The sequence below is a fragment of the Ahaetulla prasina genome, chromosome 1 (genome assembly GCF_028640845.1).
Source record: "Ahaetulla prasina isolate Xishuangbanna chromosome 1, ASM2864084v1, whole genome shotgun sequence".
NCBI classification, from domain to species: domain Eukaryota; kingdom Metazoa; phylum Chordata; class Lepidosauria; order Squamata; family Colubridae; genus Ahaetulla; species Ahaetulla prasina.
This window is the reverse complement of record NC_080539.1, coordinates 35311914-35332884: the sequence shown is the minus strand read 5'-3', so window position 1 is coordinate 35332884 and position 20971 is coordinate 35311914. Positions and strand designations below refer to the sequence as shown.

At 38.7% G+C, this 20971-nt stretch overlaps 1 protein-coding gene across 1 annotated transcript in view; it reads right to left on the bottom strand.

The window, feature by feature from the left end:
• GATA4 (GATA binding protein 4) overlaps positions 1–20664 on the bottom strand; it is a 46157-nt gene extending 25493 nt beyond the window's left edge. The window contains exon 1 of the mRNA XM_058164470.1: positions 20124–20664. Coding sequence (XP_058020453.1) covers positions 20124–20649 — 526 coding nt within the window. The 5' untranslated portion in view covers positions 20650–20664. The remainder of the gene's footprint in view (positions 1–20123) is intronic.
• Positions 20665–20971: the final 307 nt, after the last annotated feature.

Below are 20971 nucleotides of genomic sequence, written 5' to 3'. Positions count from 1 at the left end.
ACATGCAGTCTATTGGCTTCTAGCCTGGTGCCTTAACCACTAGGCCAACTAGCTCTCTATGAGCTACAAAAATCTGGAAAGCTAATAGAAAGCAGGAAAAAGATGGAGAACATAATTTTTCTGCAACCCAGTGGTTTTACAGTAGCACCAAAGTCCGTTGAGGCAAGATCCTGCCTTGTTGGCAATTACTTGTTGGCAATATGGCCATTTGTAAGCATTGCTATTATTTCCAATGCAACTCTTACAAAATCTTGCAAATGTGGAGGGAGGATCTAAATGTAAATTTTATTTTACATATCCTTATTGTGTTCTGCTTTGGAAATAGATTAAAAATTCAAAGGTGGCATATGCATTTAAAACAAGGAAGCTGAAGCAAAGAAATAAAAAATTAAATTAAATTAATAAATTTTTTAAAAGTTATTTGGATGGCTTTAAAGTATAAAAATGAGGCATACATATTTGAAAGCATTAATGAAGTTGATATTGTGACAGAAATAATAGACATCTAGAAAATAATTTTGTAGATGTTTCACTTATTGAAAACAATAATCCCATTACTGTTCTAAGTATAGCACAATTATAGCACGAGGATGCTGTTTTCAATATAAAAAAATGAAAATAAATGAAATAAATGGAAAAATGAAATAAACCTATTTGAATACATAAAATGAATGCATTGGAAACCACCAAAATTATTTCAAGTTTCAGGTTCACTGGGTAAACTCATACTTTCTCTGCTCTGGAATCTTCATAATCTTTTTAAAAGTTCCTGGTTCATCTGCAACCTCATCAACTAACATTTTGAGAATCTCATTTGTTTTGGCTCTAATTGAGAGCACCTATATTTAACTCATCTCACAGAGGCCAGTAGCACATACCAATTATCCATTAATTTCCAACATGGGTATTCAACAAGTCTCCAGACTGGCTTTCAAATCATTAGTTTTTTAAATTTATTTAAAGAATGCTTTTAAGTTTTTAAGTCAATAGGTTTTAAGCCATCCTTTAAGCTTTGTTCTTCGACTGCACGGAGTGGGGAAAAAAATAGATGAAAGCAACAATGCAATCATGTAATCACGGGACTTTGGCTGGGGGTGGGTTGAGTAAGAGGCTAGCATCTGAAAAGTCTGTAGGACAGCATTTGAAGCTAGGAGCCCTTGATCCAAATCAACTGCTTATGCAAAGCTCCTTGGCCAGATTCCTACCAGTCAATCGGGCAGGGTCCAAGGGGATAGTAGGGGTTGAGAGCTCAGACTATGGTTTGGAGGCTGCAGCAGTTGAAATTTAACTAGGAGCAAAAAAAATGTGATTCCTTCCATAAGCCAAAGCCCATCAAAGTCACTGGCTCAGGAGCAATAAGAGAGAAGCTGGCTCCATGCGAGAGCTCTTTGATAGCAACAGTTCTGGAAAGCTCTTCAGCCTTTGTATATAAAGTAAATATAATTATTTTCAGCAGGTTCTGTCTTTGGCTATCTTATCAGGAATAGTTCACATATTTACTTCTAGTATGCACTGCCCACTCATAAAGATATATGAGATGCTCATCCATTAAAACCCAGCATTTCAATTTGAAAAGTTTTTTGAGGTCATCTAATCCAATCTTCATTCAGGCAAGAATCTTCAAATGACTGTCTAGCCACTTTTTAATTAGCAAAGAAGAGCCAAGTATTTTCTTGAGGCACTCTGCATATATCTTGCAATCGTATGATACTTCTCATTCCCTATCTCCTCCTCCCTGCCTCTCTCTGTATTTGAAGGCCTCAATGGATGACAGTAGTTAGATCCACTGAGTCCAGCCCCATGTTCAACAATTATTTATGAAAATTTTCCATTTTATAATTAAATTGTTCAAACAATTCAGAAAAAACTTAATGGACATGGTTCACAGTAGTTGTTCTGAAGCTAAAGCCACTATAGGTGTTTACCTATAGTGAATGAGCTAAATTCAGTGTAATAGGAAGGAAATATCTAAGATAAAAAGTAAAATGACTGTGGGGTTAGCATTAGCCACTTGCAATATTTATGATTTGCATTACATTTATTATTTTTAAATAGGCAGCTAGAATGATTCAATGTGCCTTTTGAGTTCATTAAGATAATCTGAGATTTAATATAGTTTTGAAGAAAGTAGTGGAATTTACTCCCCAGTGAGTTTGCTCGGGGTTGGTGCTAAACATTTTATGCAAATTAATGTTTATTTAGAAGTGTAATTGAAAGAGCGATGGTATCTCATGCTTTAGACAGCAACCGTCCTTTTGAAAGTTTGACTGGCTGAAATCTGGTTTAAAGATAAAGAACTATAAGAGAAAGGAGAGATTTTGAAGCCACCCACCCACAGTTAAGAAATGGGGATTGCAAAAGGTTAAGCCAGTTCATCCCCACTATTTTACAATATACTGAATTTCAATCAAATTTAAATACGTCCATATATATTAGTATTGAAGACTTCAACAAATCTGTGTCCCCTTTTTTGGGTAATGAATATCTGGCTGTCTTGACTATACATTAATACAGGTCAATGGAATCATGGCTGCAAAAATCTCCACCTTTTACAAAATGGTGGACAACAGCAAAATACAAATATATGCAAAAATTTTCCTATAATGCACAGTCAAGGAACTAGATCTTACAGATCAAGGCCTAAGACATATCCTGTTGACTTCCTGTAATGGGAGGAAAAAACATTTTTAAGGAAATTCCTCTTGTGCCTGCCCATGAACTCTGACAGCCTTCTGGAACATTTCCTGTGTAAAATTTGGAATAAATACTAAAATAAATTTTATACTTCAGAGCATAGGCGAGATTTGCAGAAAAAGTGGAAACATGATACTACAGAGGAATTCAATCTGCCTCCCTCCCAACATTTTAAATTGCTTTCTTACTATTTTCATATAGTTGCTTGAGAGTAATGTATCTAAATAAGACTGAAAAAAAATTGCAACTAGGTGCTTCAAGGGCCGCGGTGTGGCTCAGGCTGTAAGAAGCCTGTTATTAAAACACAGCTGCCTGCAATTACTGCAGGTTCTAGTCCCACCAGGTCCAAGGTTGACTCAACCTTCCATCCTTTATAAGGTAGGTAAAATGAGGACCCAGATTGTTGTGGGGGCAATAAGTTGACTTTGTAAATATACAAATAGAATGAGACTATTGCCTTACACACTGTAAGCCGCCCTGAGTCTTCGGAGAAGGGCGGGATATAAATGTAAAAAAAAAAAAAAAGGTAGATAAAGTGGCGTGTCCATCTCCCATGAGGCATCCTTTGCGTCTTCCAGTCTTTTGCTTAATCTGGTTGGCGTGGCCAGTACTTTGATTCCCACAATAGCATTTGAAAGCGACAATCCTTTGCTGCCAGTGCCAACGATTCATTTCTTTGAAGATTTTTCTTCTTGTGGAGACTTATTTATTTATTTATTTATTTATTTATTTATTTATTTATTTATTTATTTTTCATATTTGTATACCGCCCTATCTCCCTAGGGACTCAGGGCGGTTCACAGGCAATTAAAAATACATAAATACAAGTTAAAATAACAGTTAAAAAACTTATTCTATAGCCCATTATTAAAATTAATATAAAAAATAAAAACCCGTTTAAAACCAATAAATTTAAAATCTAATCCAGTCCCGCGCAGATGAATAAATATGTTTTGAGCTCGCGACGAAAGGTTCGGAGGTCCGGAAGTTGACGCAGTCCTGGAGGGAGTTCGTTCCAGAGGGTGGGAGCCCCCACAGAGAAGGCCCTTCCCCTGGGCGTCGCCAGACGACACTGCCTAACTGACGGCACCCTGAGGAGTCCCTCTCTGTGAGAGCGCACGGGTCGGTGAGAGGTATTCGGTAGCAGCAGGCGGTCCCGTAAATAGCCCGGCCCTATGCCATGGAGCGCTTTAAAGACGTTCACCAACACCTTGAAGCGCACCCGGAAGGCCACAGGTAGCCAGTGCAGCCTGCGCAGGATAGGTGTCACGCGGGAGCCACGAGGGGCTCCCTCTATCACCCGCGCAGCTGCATTCTGGACTAACTGAAGCCTCCGGATGCCCCTCAAGGGGAGCCCCATGTAGAGAGCATTGCAGTAATCCAGACGAGACGTCACAAGGGCGTGAGTGACTGTGCACACTAGTGACTTCACTAGGGCCTCATATATTATGATCTTTCCTAGAATGTTTCTGATCCTTTTTTATAGACACAGAGGCTCTAGCAATCACCCCAACAGATGCCTTAAATTGATATGGATATGTTCCAAATGTAGGAACATTTTGACAGCCATTATTGTATTGTGGCTAGGAAACAGAATTGTTACATAAGGTCAAGCAGGTCATGAATACAGGTAGTCCTCAACTTACAACCATTCATTTAGCGACCATTCAAAGTTACAACAGGATTCAAAAAAATGACTTATGACCATTTTTGCACACTTACAACCACAGTATCACATGATCAAAATTACAAGAGCCGTGGTGGCGCAGTGGTTAGAATGCAGTACTGCAGGGCTAACTCACTGCTCACTCCAGGAGTTCGATCCCGAGCGGCTTGAGGTTGACTCAGCCTTCCATCCTTCTGAGGTGGGTAAAATGAGGACCCAGGTTGTTGGGGGCAATAGGCTGACTTTGTAAAGGGCTTAGAGAGGGCTGTAAAGCAATGTGAAGTGGTATATAAGTCTAAGTGCTATTGCTATTCCCACAGTCACATAATCAAAATTCGGCTGCTTGGCAACTGGTTCCTATTTATGAGAGTTGCAGTGTCCAAGGGTCATGCAATTATCTTTTGCAGCCTTCTAACAAGCAAAGCCAATGAGGAAGCCAGATTCACTTAACAACCACATTGCTAACTTAACAACTGCAGTGGTTCACTTAACAACTGTGGCAAGAAAGGTTGTAAAATGACACAGGATTTACTTAACAACTGTCTTGCTTAGCAACTGAAATGTTGGACTCTATTGTGTTTGTACTTGAAAGATTACTTGTAATTTATTTCCGGCTTGTTTGAAAGGGAGAAACCATTATTGTGTTATTTGAGAGCAAGGACCGTACAAAAACTTTGAAATTCCTAAGCAGATGATGCTTTCTATCCCTGGAGTTCATATCTTTTTCTAAAGTTCTTACTCTCTGTAAGGCAGACCTTACGGCTTTTCCATTTGTGTAGTGCTTTTGCTTCCTTTAAAAAGCAATGAATGAGTAGTGCCCTAAATCATATGAAATATCATAAGTCACAATACATTTAGCATACTTGTTGAGCTTGCATAAAGGATCTCCAAGCAAAACACAGTTGTGTAAAGCTACATTTGATCAAAAGATCTCATGCATATATAGCTGTATAACTTCATTTCTGCTGCCTATTTGGAGCTGAAAATCTAAAACTGGATGTGATAGAAACTATTCCTAGTATGATTTGATTGCTTATGACTGTCACTGGGTGTTGTGCCTTGATGAGTGTATCTTGTCTTTTTATGTACACTGAGAGCATATGCACCAAAGACAAATTCCTCATGTGTCCAATCACACTTGGCCAATAAAGAATTCTATTCTATTCTATTCTATTCTATTTTATTCTATTTTATTCTATTCCATAAGCCACAGTTCATGGAGAAAGCATTACTACAACCATCACTACCATGAGCAGAGATTTTTTAACAGCCATTGATAAAGTATCTGCAGAGGTCACTTCCAAAACTCTGCAGAGTCACACAAAAACCCTGACCTATCTGATAAAACAGCAGGGAGCAAAGTTATCAGAGAGGAATAGAACTTGCCTGGTTTCTAAATCAATTGATTGGGCTTTTTTTTTTATCTAAAATAACAGACATTATAAGATAGGCAAAAAAGATCCAGATAAGGGAGAGAATTGAAGCAGTCTTGAATCCAGATCAGATTGGTGAGAGGAGAGAGGCCAGGTTCAAACTCCTGCTCTCCCTCCACAGCAATCAATGAAAGCCTCTGACATGGTCCCAGGATGGTGTAGGGGGGGAGGGGTTGAAACTAGATGAACTTTGAAACCTCAGAGTTTATTTTGTGATTATCATTAACTTTGTAAGCCAGTGTCTATTGATCAAGGCTCAGATTGGAAGTGACAAAGTTTGAATAGTTTAGAGGAAAGAAAAACAGCTGAGATGGAGAGAGGGAGGGAGGGAGAGGAAGGGAGGGAGGGAGGGAGAGGAAAAAAGATGATGGAAAACAGTGAGAAACATGGGGCTGATTTCTTCAAATCTCGTTGTAATAAATGGCCAAGATTGATAGCTGGCTCATTGCTATGACAATCAGAAGACTGATGCAGAAATGATATGGAAAGGAAAAGATGTATAAATGAACACACATAGAAGATAAACCTGAATCTCAAGTGATCCCTCTATACCTTGTTCAATGGGAAGCTAAGGGACAGAGAAACTACAGTTTGGAAGAAGAAACTGAATGGAGAGATGATAAGAAAAGGCTAAAAGCAATAGCTTAGGAGGGGAAAGATAACTGCCTGGGAGAGAAAATGACAAGAAATAGAATTGACTGATTCTAGATAATGCACAATAAAAAGCAGGTAGTATTTCGAAGAAGATAGGCCTTTGGCTGAAGATCTCAAGATGTATCTATACTTGTATTACCTTTTATATTTGAAAAATGTTTCATATTGTGCTTTCTTTTTCAGCAACAAAGGCTATCAAAAAAAACAAAGAAAGGATGAATGTTTAGCTTCCTTAAGATCACACACAGTGTACAATAGAACCCAGCCTTTCCAGCTCATCCATGCTGTAGAGTGGCTACAAGGAATTTCTTATCATCAGTTTCTAAGAGATTTTTTATTTTTCATAAGACAAATTGATTATCTCCTCCGTGAATGGTTTCACAGACAGACAGACACACACACACACATTCTTGCATATATATGGAGGGGGTAGAGGTTACAGACAGACAGACACACATACATACACACCAGAGGTGGGTTTCAGCAGGTTCTGAAACAGTAGCAGAAATTTTGAGTAGTTCAGAGAACCAGTAAATACCACCTTTGACTGGCCCCGCCCCCATCTATTCTCTGCCTCCCGAGTCCCAGCTGATCCGGAGGAAATGGAGATTTTACACTATCCTCCTGCCATGCCCACCATGCCATGCAATGCCACCAAGCCACACCCACAGAACCAGTAGTAAAAAAATTTGAAACCCACCATTGATACACACTTTCTTGCATATATAGAGAGAAGAGGGTAGAGGTTTAAAAGCACAACTTTTAAAATTTCCCATCATGTCCCTGCCCACTATCAAGGTGTCCCTGAGTCTTTACATAGCAACACCATCAGATATTCTGTGAAGAAACACTCAATTAGCCAAGGTTATTTTCTCTCGAGGCTGTTCTGCACATTTTAAAATCCATTTTAGTATAATTCTTAGCCATGTATTTACTGGCATGCCAATACCTCGGAAATGGAGGTAAGATGAATTACTGCTATGCCAGAAGCAGAGCAAGCAGGCAGGTGGGTGGGTGGGTTCAATCTTTGTGCCCTTGCAAATGTGGAGGCGGCTGGATTTGTCTGTGTGAATCAGAGCCAGTTTTGTATGTTTGTTGAGATTGCGGACTTAATTACATGCAACTATTCACATTTCACAGATTGATTTATTCATGTCTCACCCATCCTGAGAATTTGCTGCAGTTTTACTGGAAAGGTTTTTCAGAAGAGGTTTGCCATTGCCTCCTTCCTAGAAATGAGAGAAAGTGACTGGTCCAAAGTCATCCAGCAGCTTTGTGCCTAAGATGGGGCTAAAACTCAAGGTTTCCTGGTTTCTAGATGTTATTCCATAGGGCTACGCTTATCTGGCATGCAAAAATCCAGACAAACATTGGATTGGGGCGCTCCATCTCTTTGCTACATGGTCAATAGTTATCCACATTTTTGCAACCCAGACTTTGTAGATCAAGCACAGAACCCCAATAGGAGACAACAGCAACATGAAGAAAGAATGGACTAAGGGAGGTAAAAGCCACTGCTCTCAATTGAACCATGCCTAACTCAGTGGCAGTGGAATGCAAACAAGTAAGAGACTCTTGGCCTGTGCATAGTTGATAGCATTCAGTTTAAGCGCTGGAACTTCGAATTTACTCCTGCCCACATATTCCTTAAATTCTTTGATAATGTTTTCTAAAATGGGTCATTCTCTTGATGTATCTTTGACGTCATTTCAAAGGCTCCCACATCCACTTCAACTAGAATGCTGCTTTAAAACATTTAAAGGGAATTTCCGAAGAGAAAGTATGGGAAAGGCAGTTCTTTCAATAAAGGGTAGGAGAGTAGAGGTTAGACTTAAAGAAACTAAAAAAGCAGGGGAAAGACTACCAAAAGCTTAGCCAGGAGGTGTAAATTTTGAAGCTCGCTTTAATTACTGAGATTAAGAGTTTCCATTTGCAAGTAAGAGTCTGCTTTCTTGAAGAACGTGGGGGGGGGGGGGAAACCCTTCTGGATCCAGACAGGATCTATGAAAACATTCCAAGAAGATCACAAAAAAGGCATGGAGGGAGAGCCATCCCCTGTCGGTTCCAAGCCTCTCCTAGCCAAAAACATATTATCCCTGAACAAGAACATTATATTCAGCAATCATAGCTAAAAATAGGATGGTTATCATGATCATTTTTCATGTATCCAAAAAAAAATTAAAAAAATGCAAGGGAATGTAGGAACATAAGTTATTCCTATCCTCCACCATTCATTGTCACACAGCCAGCAAACTTCTTGACTATTTGCCTCTTTGGGACACAGAATTTGCTGCATGCCCACATCCACGTATAGACTAAAGCAGGGGTCTCCAACATTGGCAACTTTAAGACTTGTGGATTTCAGCTCCCAGAATACCTCAGCAAAGCTGGCTGAGGAATTCTGGGAGTTGGAGTCCACAAGTCTTAAAGTTGCCAAGACTGGGGACCCCTGGACTAAAGTATCTCCATGCAAGAAGTGACAAGATTTTTGCATTTACCAATCTTACATTGAGGAACTCTATAGTCGTATATCAATGTGGGTGGAGTATTTTTTTCCCCTGTTATACTAAGAAAAATATACATTTTTTTTCACCGAGCAGCAGTGAGCATTGCTCATTTGACGTGAGAACCCCCTACCATTTTTTTTTCATCATGGATGAATGTACTGGATCACAGCATGGGTCCATCCACCAAGATTAGTTTCCTGTTACCAATTTCCAACATTTAGTTCAAGCTCATTAGGATTTATCCGCTCTCAAATCTACTTTCAATGTCAAGGTTTAACTCCTGAAACTGAAAAGTCAGTGGAAATAAAACTAAAGGTGTCGCAGTATGGACAGAAGGGCCTTCTTTCACCAATAAGCCATTTATTCAAGCAAGGTATGAAACCAAAGGAAGAATAGATGTCCCAGCACCCTCTCCTTTTATAGATGGAGACTTACTGTGTACTCATTAGCAAGTTTACTTTTAAGTCTCCTAGGTGAAAGGATGCTAATGAAGCAGGACTCAGAATAGTTGGCAAGCGAGTATTAAATCTGGCTGGCACCTTGATCTCAAACATCCACACTTGGTCCATAAAGGTTAAGGTTCAATTGGTCATTAACACTGGAGGAACCAAGCCCAGCTATTAGCACAGTGTTAAAATCCCTCCCATTGTTTTCTGGTTTATGGCAAAAGGCTGAAGCCATATAAATGTCACAATCCATGGAAATACAAGCTACAGGAGCCACTGCTCCCTGCTGCTCATAGAATGGCTGTAGGAGTTCACCAACATGTAAAAAAAAAAAGGAGCAGAAACGTGAAGGGAAATGCAGAGCAAAGACTCTGCTTAACAAACAGGAGAAATGTGAAGTTTTGTTTTTTTAAAAAATGCAAGCCCCAGGTCATCACTTGTCTAGCTTTCCAATCTGTCCCATTTAAATTGTTTTGGTAGCATGGAACTTACCATGAAAACTACATTTGATGACTTTGTATGCCATATTACTCTATCTGTGATGATTGGGAGCAGAGGATAAAAACACACAGAAACACACACATAGCATTGGAAGAAAGCAATGGCAAACTACTTTGGTATTATTCCCAAGATGGTTGATTTGATTCACAAAGAACAGAGGTGGGTTTCAGCAGGTTCTGACCAGTTCTGAAGAACTGATAGCGGAAATTTTGAGTAGTTCGGAGAACCAGTAGTAAAAATTCTGACTGGCCCCGCCCCCATCTATTCTCTGCCTCCTGAGTCCCAGCTGATCAGGAGGAAATAGGGATTTTGCAGTAACCTTCCTTTGGAGTGGGGAGGGAATGGAGATTTTACAGTATCCTTCCCCTGCCACGCCCACCAAGCCACACCCACAGAACTGGTAGTAAAAAAATTTAAACCCACCACTGATCACTCTCAACTCAAAGGAGATTTTCCCCTGTAAAATATTAATGTAATATTAAATTCCGCAAAACACGTGGACTTCGTTGTTAATGTTATCTCTGTAGGGTTACTGCTTAGGAATGCTTATGTTGTATGATTTTAAACTGTGATTTTGAAATGCCTGGTAATCTGGGGAGTACGTTTGTGTCTTGAATAGCAACAGAACATGAATAAATGAAAAGACTGTAACTAAAAAGCTCTTGAACGTTTCTGAAAGTCAGTTGGTGTATTAAGAGTGTATTGGAATAGGGAGAGTTAAGAGATTCTTCCTGGATAATTTATCAGACAAGTCCACCAAACTATCTCAAAAATGTGACATTGCTGGAATAAAACTGAATAAGGAAATTCTATAAAGGAAGATGGGTCAGAAAACGAATGTGACTAAACTCAGCTGGTGCTGCCAGAGTGCCAGAACCAGATAGGGAGCAATTCCTTATTTCTTACGAGAAACTCTTCTTGTCTAACACATTCAGATTAATGATCCTCCTGAAAGTTACAGTTCTCAGGATCCTGACTCCTGATGTCAATTGATATAGACCACTAACTTTTTCCAAACTTTAACCACCTACCAGAAGGTCAGGTTATCTGAATCGCCTCTATACCATATACATATCAATATAACCCATTTAAAATGGGTTATATCTGATTAAAATGTCAATGGTTTCTTAAAGTCCTTCATCTCACAGCCTTACAATAATTCTAGGCATCTACCGGTAATTATCTACTGTAGGTATCTAATACAATGATTCTAGGCATGTTGTTGGGCTAATTTATTTAATGGAGTGTTGCGAGGGATAAATAAGCCAGGGGATATGACATGCTATTTACATTATAAAAATGAAATTATGAATTAGAAACTTTTGAAACTTTTGACAAATAATAAATTCAGCAAACTCAAAAGTGCAGATTAGAAGTAAATAAATTAGTTAATCCAACATGTTTGGTGTTAGAGTTGTCAACCTTGTATACTGTTGCTCTTCTGATATAATGAAAAAAGCCCCTAATCTAAACCAACTCCCTCCTCCCAATCTCCCAATCCTCCTCCCAATTCAGTCAGAACTGAAGAAGCTTCTTGGATGAGAAGCAAAATGTCTTCAAAGAAAAACAAAGTCTAGTTGTGGTTTGAAAGAGCACCTTTGGGACAACCATGACCTGGATGACTGAGAATCTCCATAGACACTCTCAATATTAAGTTTTTTTTAAAAAAATGCTAGATTACAACTGCTGGTGGAGGATGATAGGAGTATAGTCCAACCCATCCAAGAGCAGCAGACTGGAGCATACTGATTAAAAGGAAAAATGCAAAAAAGAAAAAGAGTCAGGGAGGGGAAAGAATAAGCAAATCACATCATTACATTACAGATAAGAATTGTGCTTATGGTAGAGGGGGAATTTTTTCTTTGGGATAGTTAAATCTTATATGTATAGAAAGAGCTTCCATGCATAGAGATTCTTTTCCAACCTTTCTATTCATTTGCAATCAGGCTTCAAGGCCCTTTTATATGTAGCTACAAAATTTATCTGTTGAACTGACAAAACTGTTTATTTTCATCATGATGCCTTAAGACAATTTTGGGGGGAAATAAATGTTAAATGAAAGTATTTTTCTCCACATATTTCCTGCACTGGACTTTCTGAAATCTTAGGAGAAGTGCTTTGCATCCTTCATTCAGCATAGCTGCTACATTCTTTCATTCATCCTGTCTTCTTTGTTGACATGCTCCATGCGATATCTTGTAGAAGGCTTTAGGAACTGAAAAACGTAGTGATGCTTATAGCAGTTCAAAGAGAATGAAACTGTGATTGTTTTTGTAATTCTGATTTACCTGGAGTCATCAAAAAGTCCAAGATGTTTTTTAAAAAAAAACATACTGTTCAATAAAGTATCTTTTAAATCAGATGAATATATTTTATCTTCACTATTACTTTTTGGAAAGCATGTTCTTCACCTGGAAAAAAATGTTACCCTGTTCTAAGGTAATTCTTAATTTGGAAATCATAACATTTAAAATAGCACATTTTCCCAGTGATATGTGGACAGGTAGCAATTTGCACAATATACAATCCAGACTTTTCATGTACTTAAAATACCAACACTCTGGTACTATTTTCACATTAAGAATCTTCGCTTTATTCACTGCTGTAGTCATTGCTACTTTAGTCATTGCTACTACAGTTAAAATACTAAAAGATAATTTCTACTTCCTTTACACTGTATAAAACTAGTACAGTGTTAAATTATATCCTTTCCTTCAGCAGATGCACTGGATTAAGAAACTATTTAGCCATTATTTGTAGTGGCTTAAATGCAGTCAAACCATACACTGATACATGTTAACAATATAAGAAAATCATACATCCATTTTTTAAAAAAGCATCAAAGCAAAACTGGCAATATACAAAATATAGAAGCCCTCTCTGGCACTCGCTCAACAGCTGCCTAACAACTTTGACATCAACACACAGTGAAAAGCCAAATAGGCTGCTGAACGCCCGGAAACAGGCAGTTACATAGATGACCCTACACAAAAGGTGCCAGGTTTTGACCTTCCTTGCCAGCATTGGTGAACTCTGAACAGGATCCATACCAGGGGTGGATTTCAAAATTTTTTACTACTGGTTCTGTGGGTATGGCTTGGTGGGCGTGGCTTGGTGGGCATGGCAGGGGAAGGATACTGTAAAATCTCCATTCCCACCCTACTCCGGGGGAAAGTTACTGCAAAATCCCCATTTCCTCCTGATCAGTTGGGACTCGGGAGGCAGAGAATAGATGGGGGCGCGGCCAGTCAGAATTTTTACTACCGGTTCTCTGAACTTCTCAAAATTTCCGCAACCCATTCTCCAGAACTGGTCAGAACCTGCTGAAACCCACCTCTGATCTGTATCCAACATGGTGTCTGCCAACTCATTGTTTAAGTGGGGTCTTGCCTCCACCCCTCAGTGTGACTGTGGTGCTCCTCAACAAAATATCCATCACATTGTGTCCAAATGTCCATCAAGAGCTTGCATTGGCCCAGTGTCTGATTTTAGCACTACTCAGGTGACCCTGAGGACACAGATAAACATTCAAGCAGCCTCAAGAACTCTCTAAAAGGTGACCCTGAGTATTGTTTGCTTCTAGTGCAGTTTTGCTTTCACATATTAGGTTTTAAAAAGTTGGGCAACTGCAAAAAAAGGGGGGGGTGGACATTTGCAACAGAAAGCAATTGAGCTTTGTTTACCTTATCTGCAAGGCTGGACATTCCTAAAAAAAACAATTTCCAACCAGTAACCAAGTAATACAGTAATACAGAAAACCATTTGTTTGCAAACAAGCAAAAATAGAGCTGGGCATGTAGTGCTAAGGATCTATGGATATATAGAACAGAAGTATAAAGAGTTGGAATCTCTGTATATGGGACAATTCCTTTATTTGCTCTATTGTATTTGTTTGCTTGTTTTTATGGGTTGCTCAACTCCTAAACAACTCTGGACAGTTTACAATATATATAAAATATCTGTATAATAAATAACTTTTTAAAAAATCTAAAATTCAAATCAAAAGGCACATGTATTAACATTAAAAACTAATAATTTTTTGAACCACATGTTTGTGTAAGGTATACTTCTCTGTATGTTGAATGTTATTCCCTACAATTGGTTTGTTTTTTTTCTGGAAATAAATTCACACATTAATCTAAAGTAGGCTATATGCAAGTAGTAGTCCTCAATTTACAGCAGTTCACTTAGTGACTGTTTGAAGTTACAACAGCACTGAAAAATGTGAGTTACAACCATTTTTCACGCTTATGACTGTTTCAGCATCCCCATGGTTACATTCAGATGTTTAACAACTGACTCACATTTATGACTGCTGCAGTATCCTGGGATCAGGTGATCCCCTTTTGGGACCTTCTGCCAAGCAAAGTCAATGGGGAAACCAGATTCACTTAACAACCATGTTACTAATATAACAGCTGCAGTGATTCCCTTAACAAATGTGGCAAGAAAGATTGTAAAATGTGGCAAAGCTCTCTCAACAAATTTCTCATTTAGCAACATAAATGTTGGGCTCAATTGTGGTTGTACGTTAAGGACTACCTATACATGATCTGAACTGGGCCTGTTTTACCCTATGTTGAAATGCTAGGAAAAGAGCAATAAAATGAGGCAGCACCTCTAGCAGATACAAAATGCATCCTTTAGTCACTGAATGACTCAGAAGCCCCAGATATCTGGGATTAATAATTAGATCTCCAAGAAAAAGGATAACACCATGAAGCAAATTCAAAGCTTTATTGAATACTTTTCAGGTTAAGGATTTTTTTAACCTCCCTCTTTGTTTTTTTCTTTTGATAAAGTACACCCAAGGGAGGGGGTCTGATATCAGAGAGAAGCATCCATATAAACTGAGCAGTACCTGAGAATAATCATGTCCAAGATCATGAAGCCATTGAGCCAACATCAAGGGATCATGTGAGATGGACCGAGTCCTCCATGGTCATTCAGCAGGATTTAGATCAGGAGGGCCAATTAGTTTTCCCAAAGGGCCACATGAGAAACTGGACTGTTGTGGAGGATTGCAGCCGCACCCCACCCAACGCCACTGCCCCTCCCCCACCACCTCAGGATAGACTGAGACAGACAAAGGGTTAGAAATGACCTGGAGACCCTAAAATGCCCAGATCTGGTTTAGACTGTGGTGCTAATAGAAACTGAAGCTGAACATTCTGGTTCATTCTATATATATATATATAAAAAATCCGAGGAAGAGAATCTCAAATTTAATTTGACCGAACAATGCAGCCTTCAAGGAAGAGAGAGACCAAATTCTATCCAGAATGAAATTTTCATTACCATTGCTAAATCTCTTAAAATGGAAATAATTCATAAAATTGCAAAATAGTATCAGTCCTATCTAAATAAAATTTCCATTTAAATCTTCCCATAAAAACAAATCAAACAAACCCCTAATCTTTGTTCTCTTCCCCTTGAATCCTTACTGAAGAAAAACCTATGATCTTATTTACAAGTAACACCTCTGCCTGGCTGCCCAGGGGCTCCTGGTGTTTCATTTAAATATGTATAAGTGAGGAAGAAAGGGAGGCTTTTCCACAGAAATTTCCCTATTCTTCACAGCTTGCAAAAGCAAACACACGTGTGTAACTTTTGCAAAGCGCAGCCTCATTTGCAGACCAACATAGTGCCCCAGTCACAACAAAAGACAATTTGCCAGTATAGATGTCATACAGGTCTCTGTGCTGGGTGTGAATGGAAAATTTGACCTACAACTACATCAAACAGCAGATTACAAAATCACATATATTGCCTGCTGTTTAGAGACAGACCAAGTAATAAGATGAGAAGGAATAAAATCTTCAAATGAAATTCAATTCCTGGTGATTTTGTGGACACAGCTATGTAGTTTACTTGGTAGCAATAAAGAAATGATTTGTCTTCAGGGACTGTTTTTCACTTTCCAACTTACTTAGCCTACAATTGTATTATTCCTTGAAAATCTTCCATTGAAAAACTAGATTGATTCTTCCTATTGCATTTGTTTCTGAACCCAAATCTCATCAGAACTGAATTTCATTGTGCTAAACGCAGCCCTTAATTTCTACTCATCTAAGTCTCCAACACTATCAGCAACTTTGGGCAAGAATCGTTCAACACAAAGAACTGCATATTAGATCAAATCAAAGGCTTATCTAAACCAGCATCCTGTCCCAGGGATAACCAACCAGATGTTTCTTAAGTAGGAAATGAACTAATTATACCTCCCCCCCACATGTTTATGTTCCCCACTACTTAGTATTGTGCCTCTCTGATCTCTAAAAAACCAGCCACCTATAACACCGGCCTGACTAAAAGCTGAAATTGTAGTTTAGTGTCACTCAGACTACTGTAAAGTTCTCCAATCCACTATCTAAAAGTTTAATTGAGAAGAGAAGATTCAAAGAAAAGCTGGCCCAGACACACACACCCGTCATCCCAATTTACAGCATGTGTACTTTCAAAGAGTTCACCTTCGAGGCCAACTGTGATGTCCATTTGGCACCTATCAACATTATCTTTTCTTGTCTGGGTAGGCATGCCAGATTTCAGTATGGTTTAATTCCTGACAATGTACGTGTCTTTATACTGGGTTTTACTAAGCTGCCAGATTGTTTCTGCCTTTATTTCAAAATTATGATTTTATATTGACCTGTTCTGTTAATCATTCTAATTCCTGCTCCTACTGAAAAATAAAATAAAAATCTTTAGGAACATTAATTTAATTAAATGAATTGAATCTTTTTTTAAAAAATAAGATAAATGTAACAGAAGTTTAGTGGAATTGGTTTATTGATGTAAAAACACTTATGTAAAGATCAAAAGGGTCACAAGGAAAATGAGAGCTGAATTTTTCCCTCCTTTCCACCCTTTAGAATTATTGCCTCCAATCAATAATCATTTTGTCCCAATTTTAGGTTCTTAACTTTGTATCATTTCTAGAGGAGGGCATGGATGGAAGAAAAAAATCCCTCAGCCAAATTGATATGAATGTACATAAAACTAGCAATCAAAGGATGGCTCAACTGAATTCACATCAAATGCCAGTGTGTTCTAGTGCAGGAGTTTCCAACCTTGGCAATTTTAAGCCTGGAGGACTTCAACTCCCAGAATTCCCCAGCCAACTTTGCTTGGTTGAAGACCCCTGGTCTAGTGGTCAGAATAACTGGCCAATTTCAGGAAACTAAGATTCAACTTTCCACCTTCTGATGAAAAACTTTGGTTAACTCTGAACCACTCTTAGCCATTTCTGTTTCAATCTAACCAACCCCTTAGGGGTATTATAATGGTTTTAAAAAGCAGAAAGGCACTTAATTATCTTGTCTCCCGAACTCCTTAAAGAAGAAGCAAAAGAAAAGCAAACTGATAGGAAAGCTGACTGCATCATCACAAGAAAGTATTTCTAGAAGCCAATCCCATTCTGTTGCCCTCAAGTTGGAAAAGGATTATGGGACTCAAAGTCCAATACATCTGAAAGGCTGAGAAATACGACCTTATAGGATTGGTAACCTAATCAAACAAATGATGTTAAAATCCCAACTTCCTTTTTCTTTCTCCTCACTTCCCTCTCCTTCTCTATGAATGGGAGCAAAAACATTACTAAATGCTTGAACCCCCGGAAGAGAGGGAGGAGGGAGGGAGAGAAGGAAGGAGGGAGGGAGAAAGAGAGAGGTGAAAAGTCATGGTGATTGGTTCCTTTTTTGGCCTTAGTGATAATAAATTCCAAGTCTATAAAGTGGAAGTCCAGGAGGATTTCAGTGTTTTATTCAATAACCGTACTGCACGAGTGAAACAAGTGTTTAAAATGCTACTCATATTAATTAAATATGACAAAGATAAAGTATGCTACAAATTTGCTATGTAATGTCATGAGGTTTTCAAACTTCTTTAGGCTATGGATCCTGTTAATTAAAAAATAAAATTCCTGAAATTCTGATCAAGGGGCAAACCTCTAGTGATAGGAAATGGGAAATAAAATGAAATTTATTTATTAATTGAATTAATTAAAAATCTCAGATTTATCAATCAAAGTTGTGCTCAATCTAATCAAGGTATGCATATTTATACACCGAAGTTATCTGAATCGTACAAATTCACCCCAAAACTCCCATTTCATCTTTTTTGATGAAATGGGAGTTTTGGTGGAGGGGAGAAGGGAGAAGGAGGCAGAGCTGGGACAGGATGACTTTGCAGAAGGCAGGATATGCATTCACCCCAAGACGCCCATAGCATTTTCTGAGGAAAAAATTGTGGCAATCATTTCCACCCTGCCGCTGCCTATCTTTCAGGCTCATTCAGAGTGATGTCACATCCTGAGCCACTAAAACTGTGAGAGTGAAGCTTTTGAATGTGAGATGACAAGCCCTTCGCCATCCTTGGCTGCATCTGAGTGAACTATCATCCTTTTCTCCCTTATTCTGTCATGGAACTCTAGGATTCTGCAGAACATAGTTAGAAAACCCTGTTATAATTTGTGCATACTTCCTGATCCTTGTACACTGTGAGCTAATGTAAACTTCAGATTTACATTTACTTTTATATTTACTGTTCTAGAATTGTGTTTAATCAGCAAATGAATCTTGATCACTCTGAACTGAAACCAAAGTAAAATAACTCATCTCATAATTACAGAATGTTGAAATTCGATTACAACAAGATTTCTCAGGTATCACCTATATATGTGTGTGTGTGTGTGTGTGTGTGAAATCTTGTGAAATCTATCCATCTATCTATATATTGAACTTTAGATATATAAAGTTCTTGCAGAATACTAGGAGGTACACGCCCTTGCAAAATACTAAGCACATCATACCAAGTAATGGATTGCTTAAAATCCTCAATTTATTTTTTCCAGAGAACCTATACCTGTGGCCAGCTTCTTCTAAGAAGGTTCTTATACACACCCTATTCAGTTTTTCAAACATCAATAGAACGAATTTCTGCAGAAAAACATACGACTGTGCATCAACATTATATATGGTAAACAAAAAAAAAAGGTAAAGAAACACAGAGAAAATGGCTAACTGGGAGATTAGAATGGCAGTGCTTCCAACAGTCCATCGGTTACCAGTTTATCACTGAAAGTGTAAGTATAATAATTTCTAATTTATTTTTTTAAAGGACTCCTAGGTTACATGAAGCACTTTAGCTTATTTACAGCTGAACAGGCAGGAATAATTTTGCTCACAAGAGATAGTACCCTTCTGCATATCTTCCAAAGCCTTGGCTAGCTGAAGAATTCTGGGATTTGAAGTCTACACCTCTTAAAGTTGCCAAGGTTGAGAACACTGCCCCAAAGGATATGCCTTTCTCAAAACAACCTGCAACATTTGTAGTGCTAACGAAGTATACTGAAGTACTTTGAGCCTTAATTGTTTAATCCATATGAACTAAGCTTTTAAGTTGCGATTTTTATGCAATACACTTTTAATAGTAGATTAAAAATTGCTTAATGTTGCAAAGACCTCAAAGGTTAGCCAACGCCCTCCTGCTGCATCAAATGATACAAAGTAATAAATACAGCCATGACTCTTTTGTTGCTTGTATCCTAAGCTAAGCAAATAGTAAGTCTTTTGCAGTTCAAAATTATAGGATGGAAGAAGATCATGGTGACAACAAAGCATAACCAGAAACCATTCCCAATGTATTCATAAGGTCTTCCTCCCAGACACTGCAATTGCGATGGAATGAAGCTAATAGGGAGCAGTTCACCAGTCCAGAAAATTATAAATAGAGTAAAAACAAGAACTACATGGAATTGGAAGTTACAGAATTTCTCTGACTTTAATCTCAGGTGCACTTTTTAAAATGTACTTGAAAGCACCATACTGTTGATTCTTGGCTTCCCTTTAAAAGACCCATTTAATATTTATGATATATGGACCAATATTACTGGCTTCTAAAGCTGATGAAGAAGAAATTGTACATACTATCTCCCTGAGTTCTTTTGTTTATGATAGCTGCTAAGTGAATTCCCATTCAAGGAAGTAAGAGAATTGTCACATGACACGTCTGGAAAAAAGGATCCTCAAAAGACTACCTCACTGACAAAATGCGAAAAATGCATTTTGTTGATAATCTATGTATGCTAAATTGCTAAATTCACTGATGAGCTGCCTCATATTTCTTATCTTTTAAAATTTTTATCAATGTCATGCAATCCATCCCAGATTGAAAATAATATGACCTTTCTTGGTGTGATAAAGTTTAGAAGATTCATTCTTACCTATGTTGGTGTGCCTTGAAGCTCCTGGAGTACTCCGATTCTGAAGGTTGTGGAGCATGGGGCTATCAAAGGGAGATGAAGTCCAGCTGGTACCCAATTCTGGGGTCATATAACTTGCTGGATATGGACTGGAATAGGAGCCACTGAAACTCCGAGCATACTGGTCCCTGCTGTTGGCCGAGATACTAAGAGAGCTGCTATAAGCAGATGCTTCTCTGGAAGTAGTTGCTGGGATGGGGGTGCTGGTAGCAAAGGAGAACCTTGGAGATACTGATGGATGAGAAGATCCAGGGTTGTAAGCAACACTCTCAGCTCCAGGCTGAGTCCAAATGGAGTGGCTGGAGACTGGGCTGCCTTGCTGGGATGAACCACTCCCTTGGAGGTAAGGCAGGCTGGGGATCATGGTAGTAACCCTTGTGGTGGGTATGTAGACAGGAGAAGCAGCAGCTGTGGTGTGCATAAAACTGCTGGTCCCGTCATATGCTGGTGGGCCATGGTTGGCTGCCATTGCTAAACTCTGGTACATCTCTGAAGGTGCAGACTGGGCCTTGATTTGCTACCCAACCACACAGACAAGTTACCTCCAGAGATCCAAGTTTGAAGGCAAGTATGAAGTCACCTTTCTCCACAAAGGGCAGGATGGACCATGCAGTTCCAACTCAGATCGAGCGAGGATGGTTTCCAATCCAGGAAAAATCCCTAACAGAACTGCCTAGGTTCCACTTTAGATCTTTCCTGTCTTATTTGAGCCATCAGGACTGGAAGAATCTTGGGATCTTCAGTTCACACCTACAACAGAGGCAAAATTAAAATGAGATTGTATACAGAATGAAAAAGAGAAAAAGAAA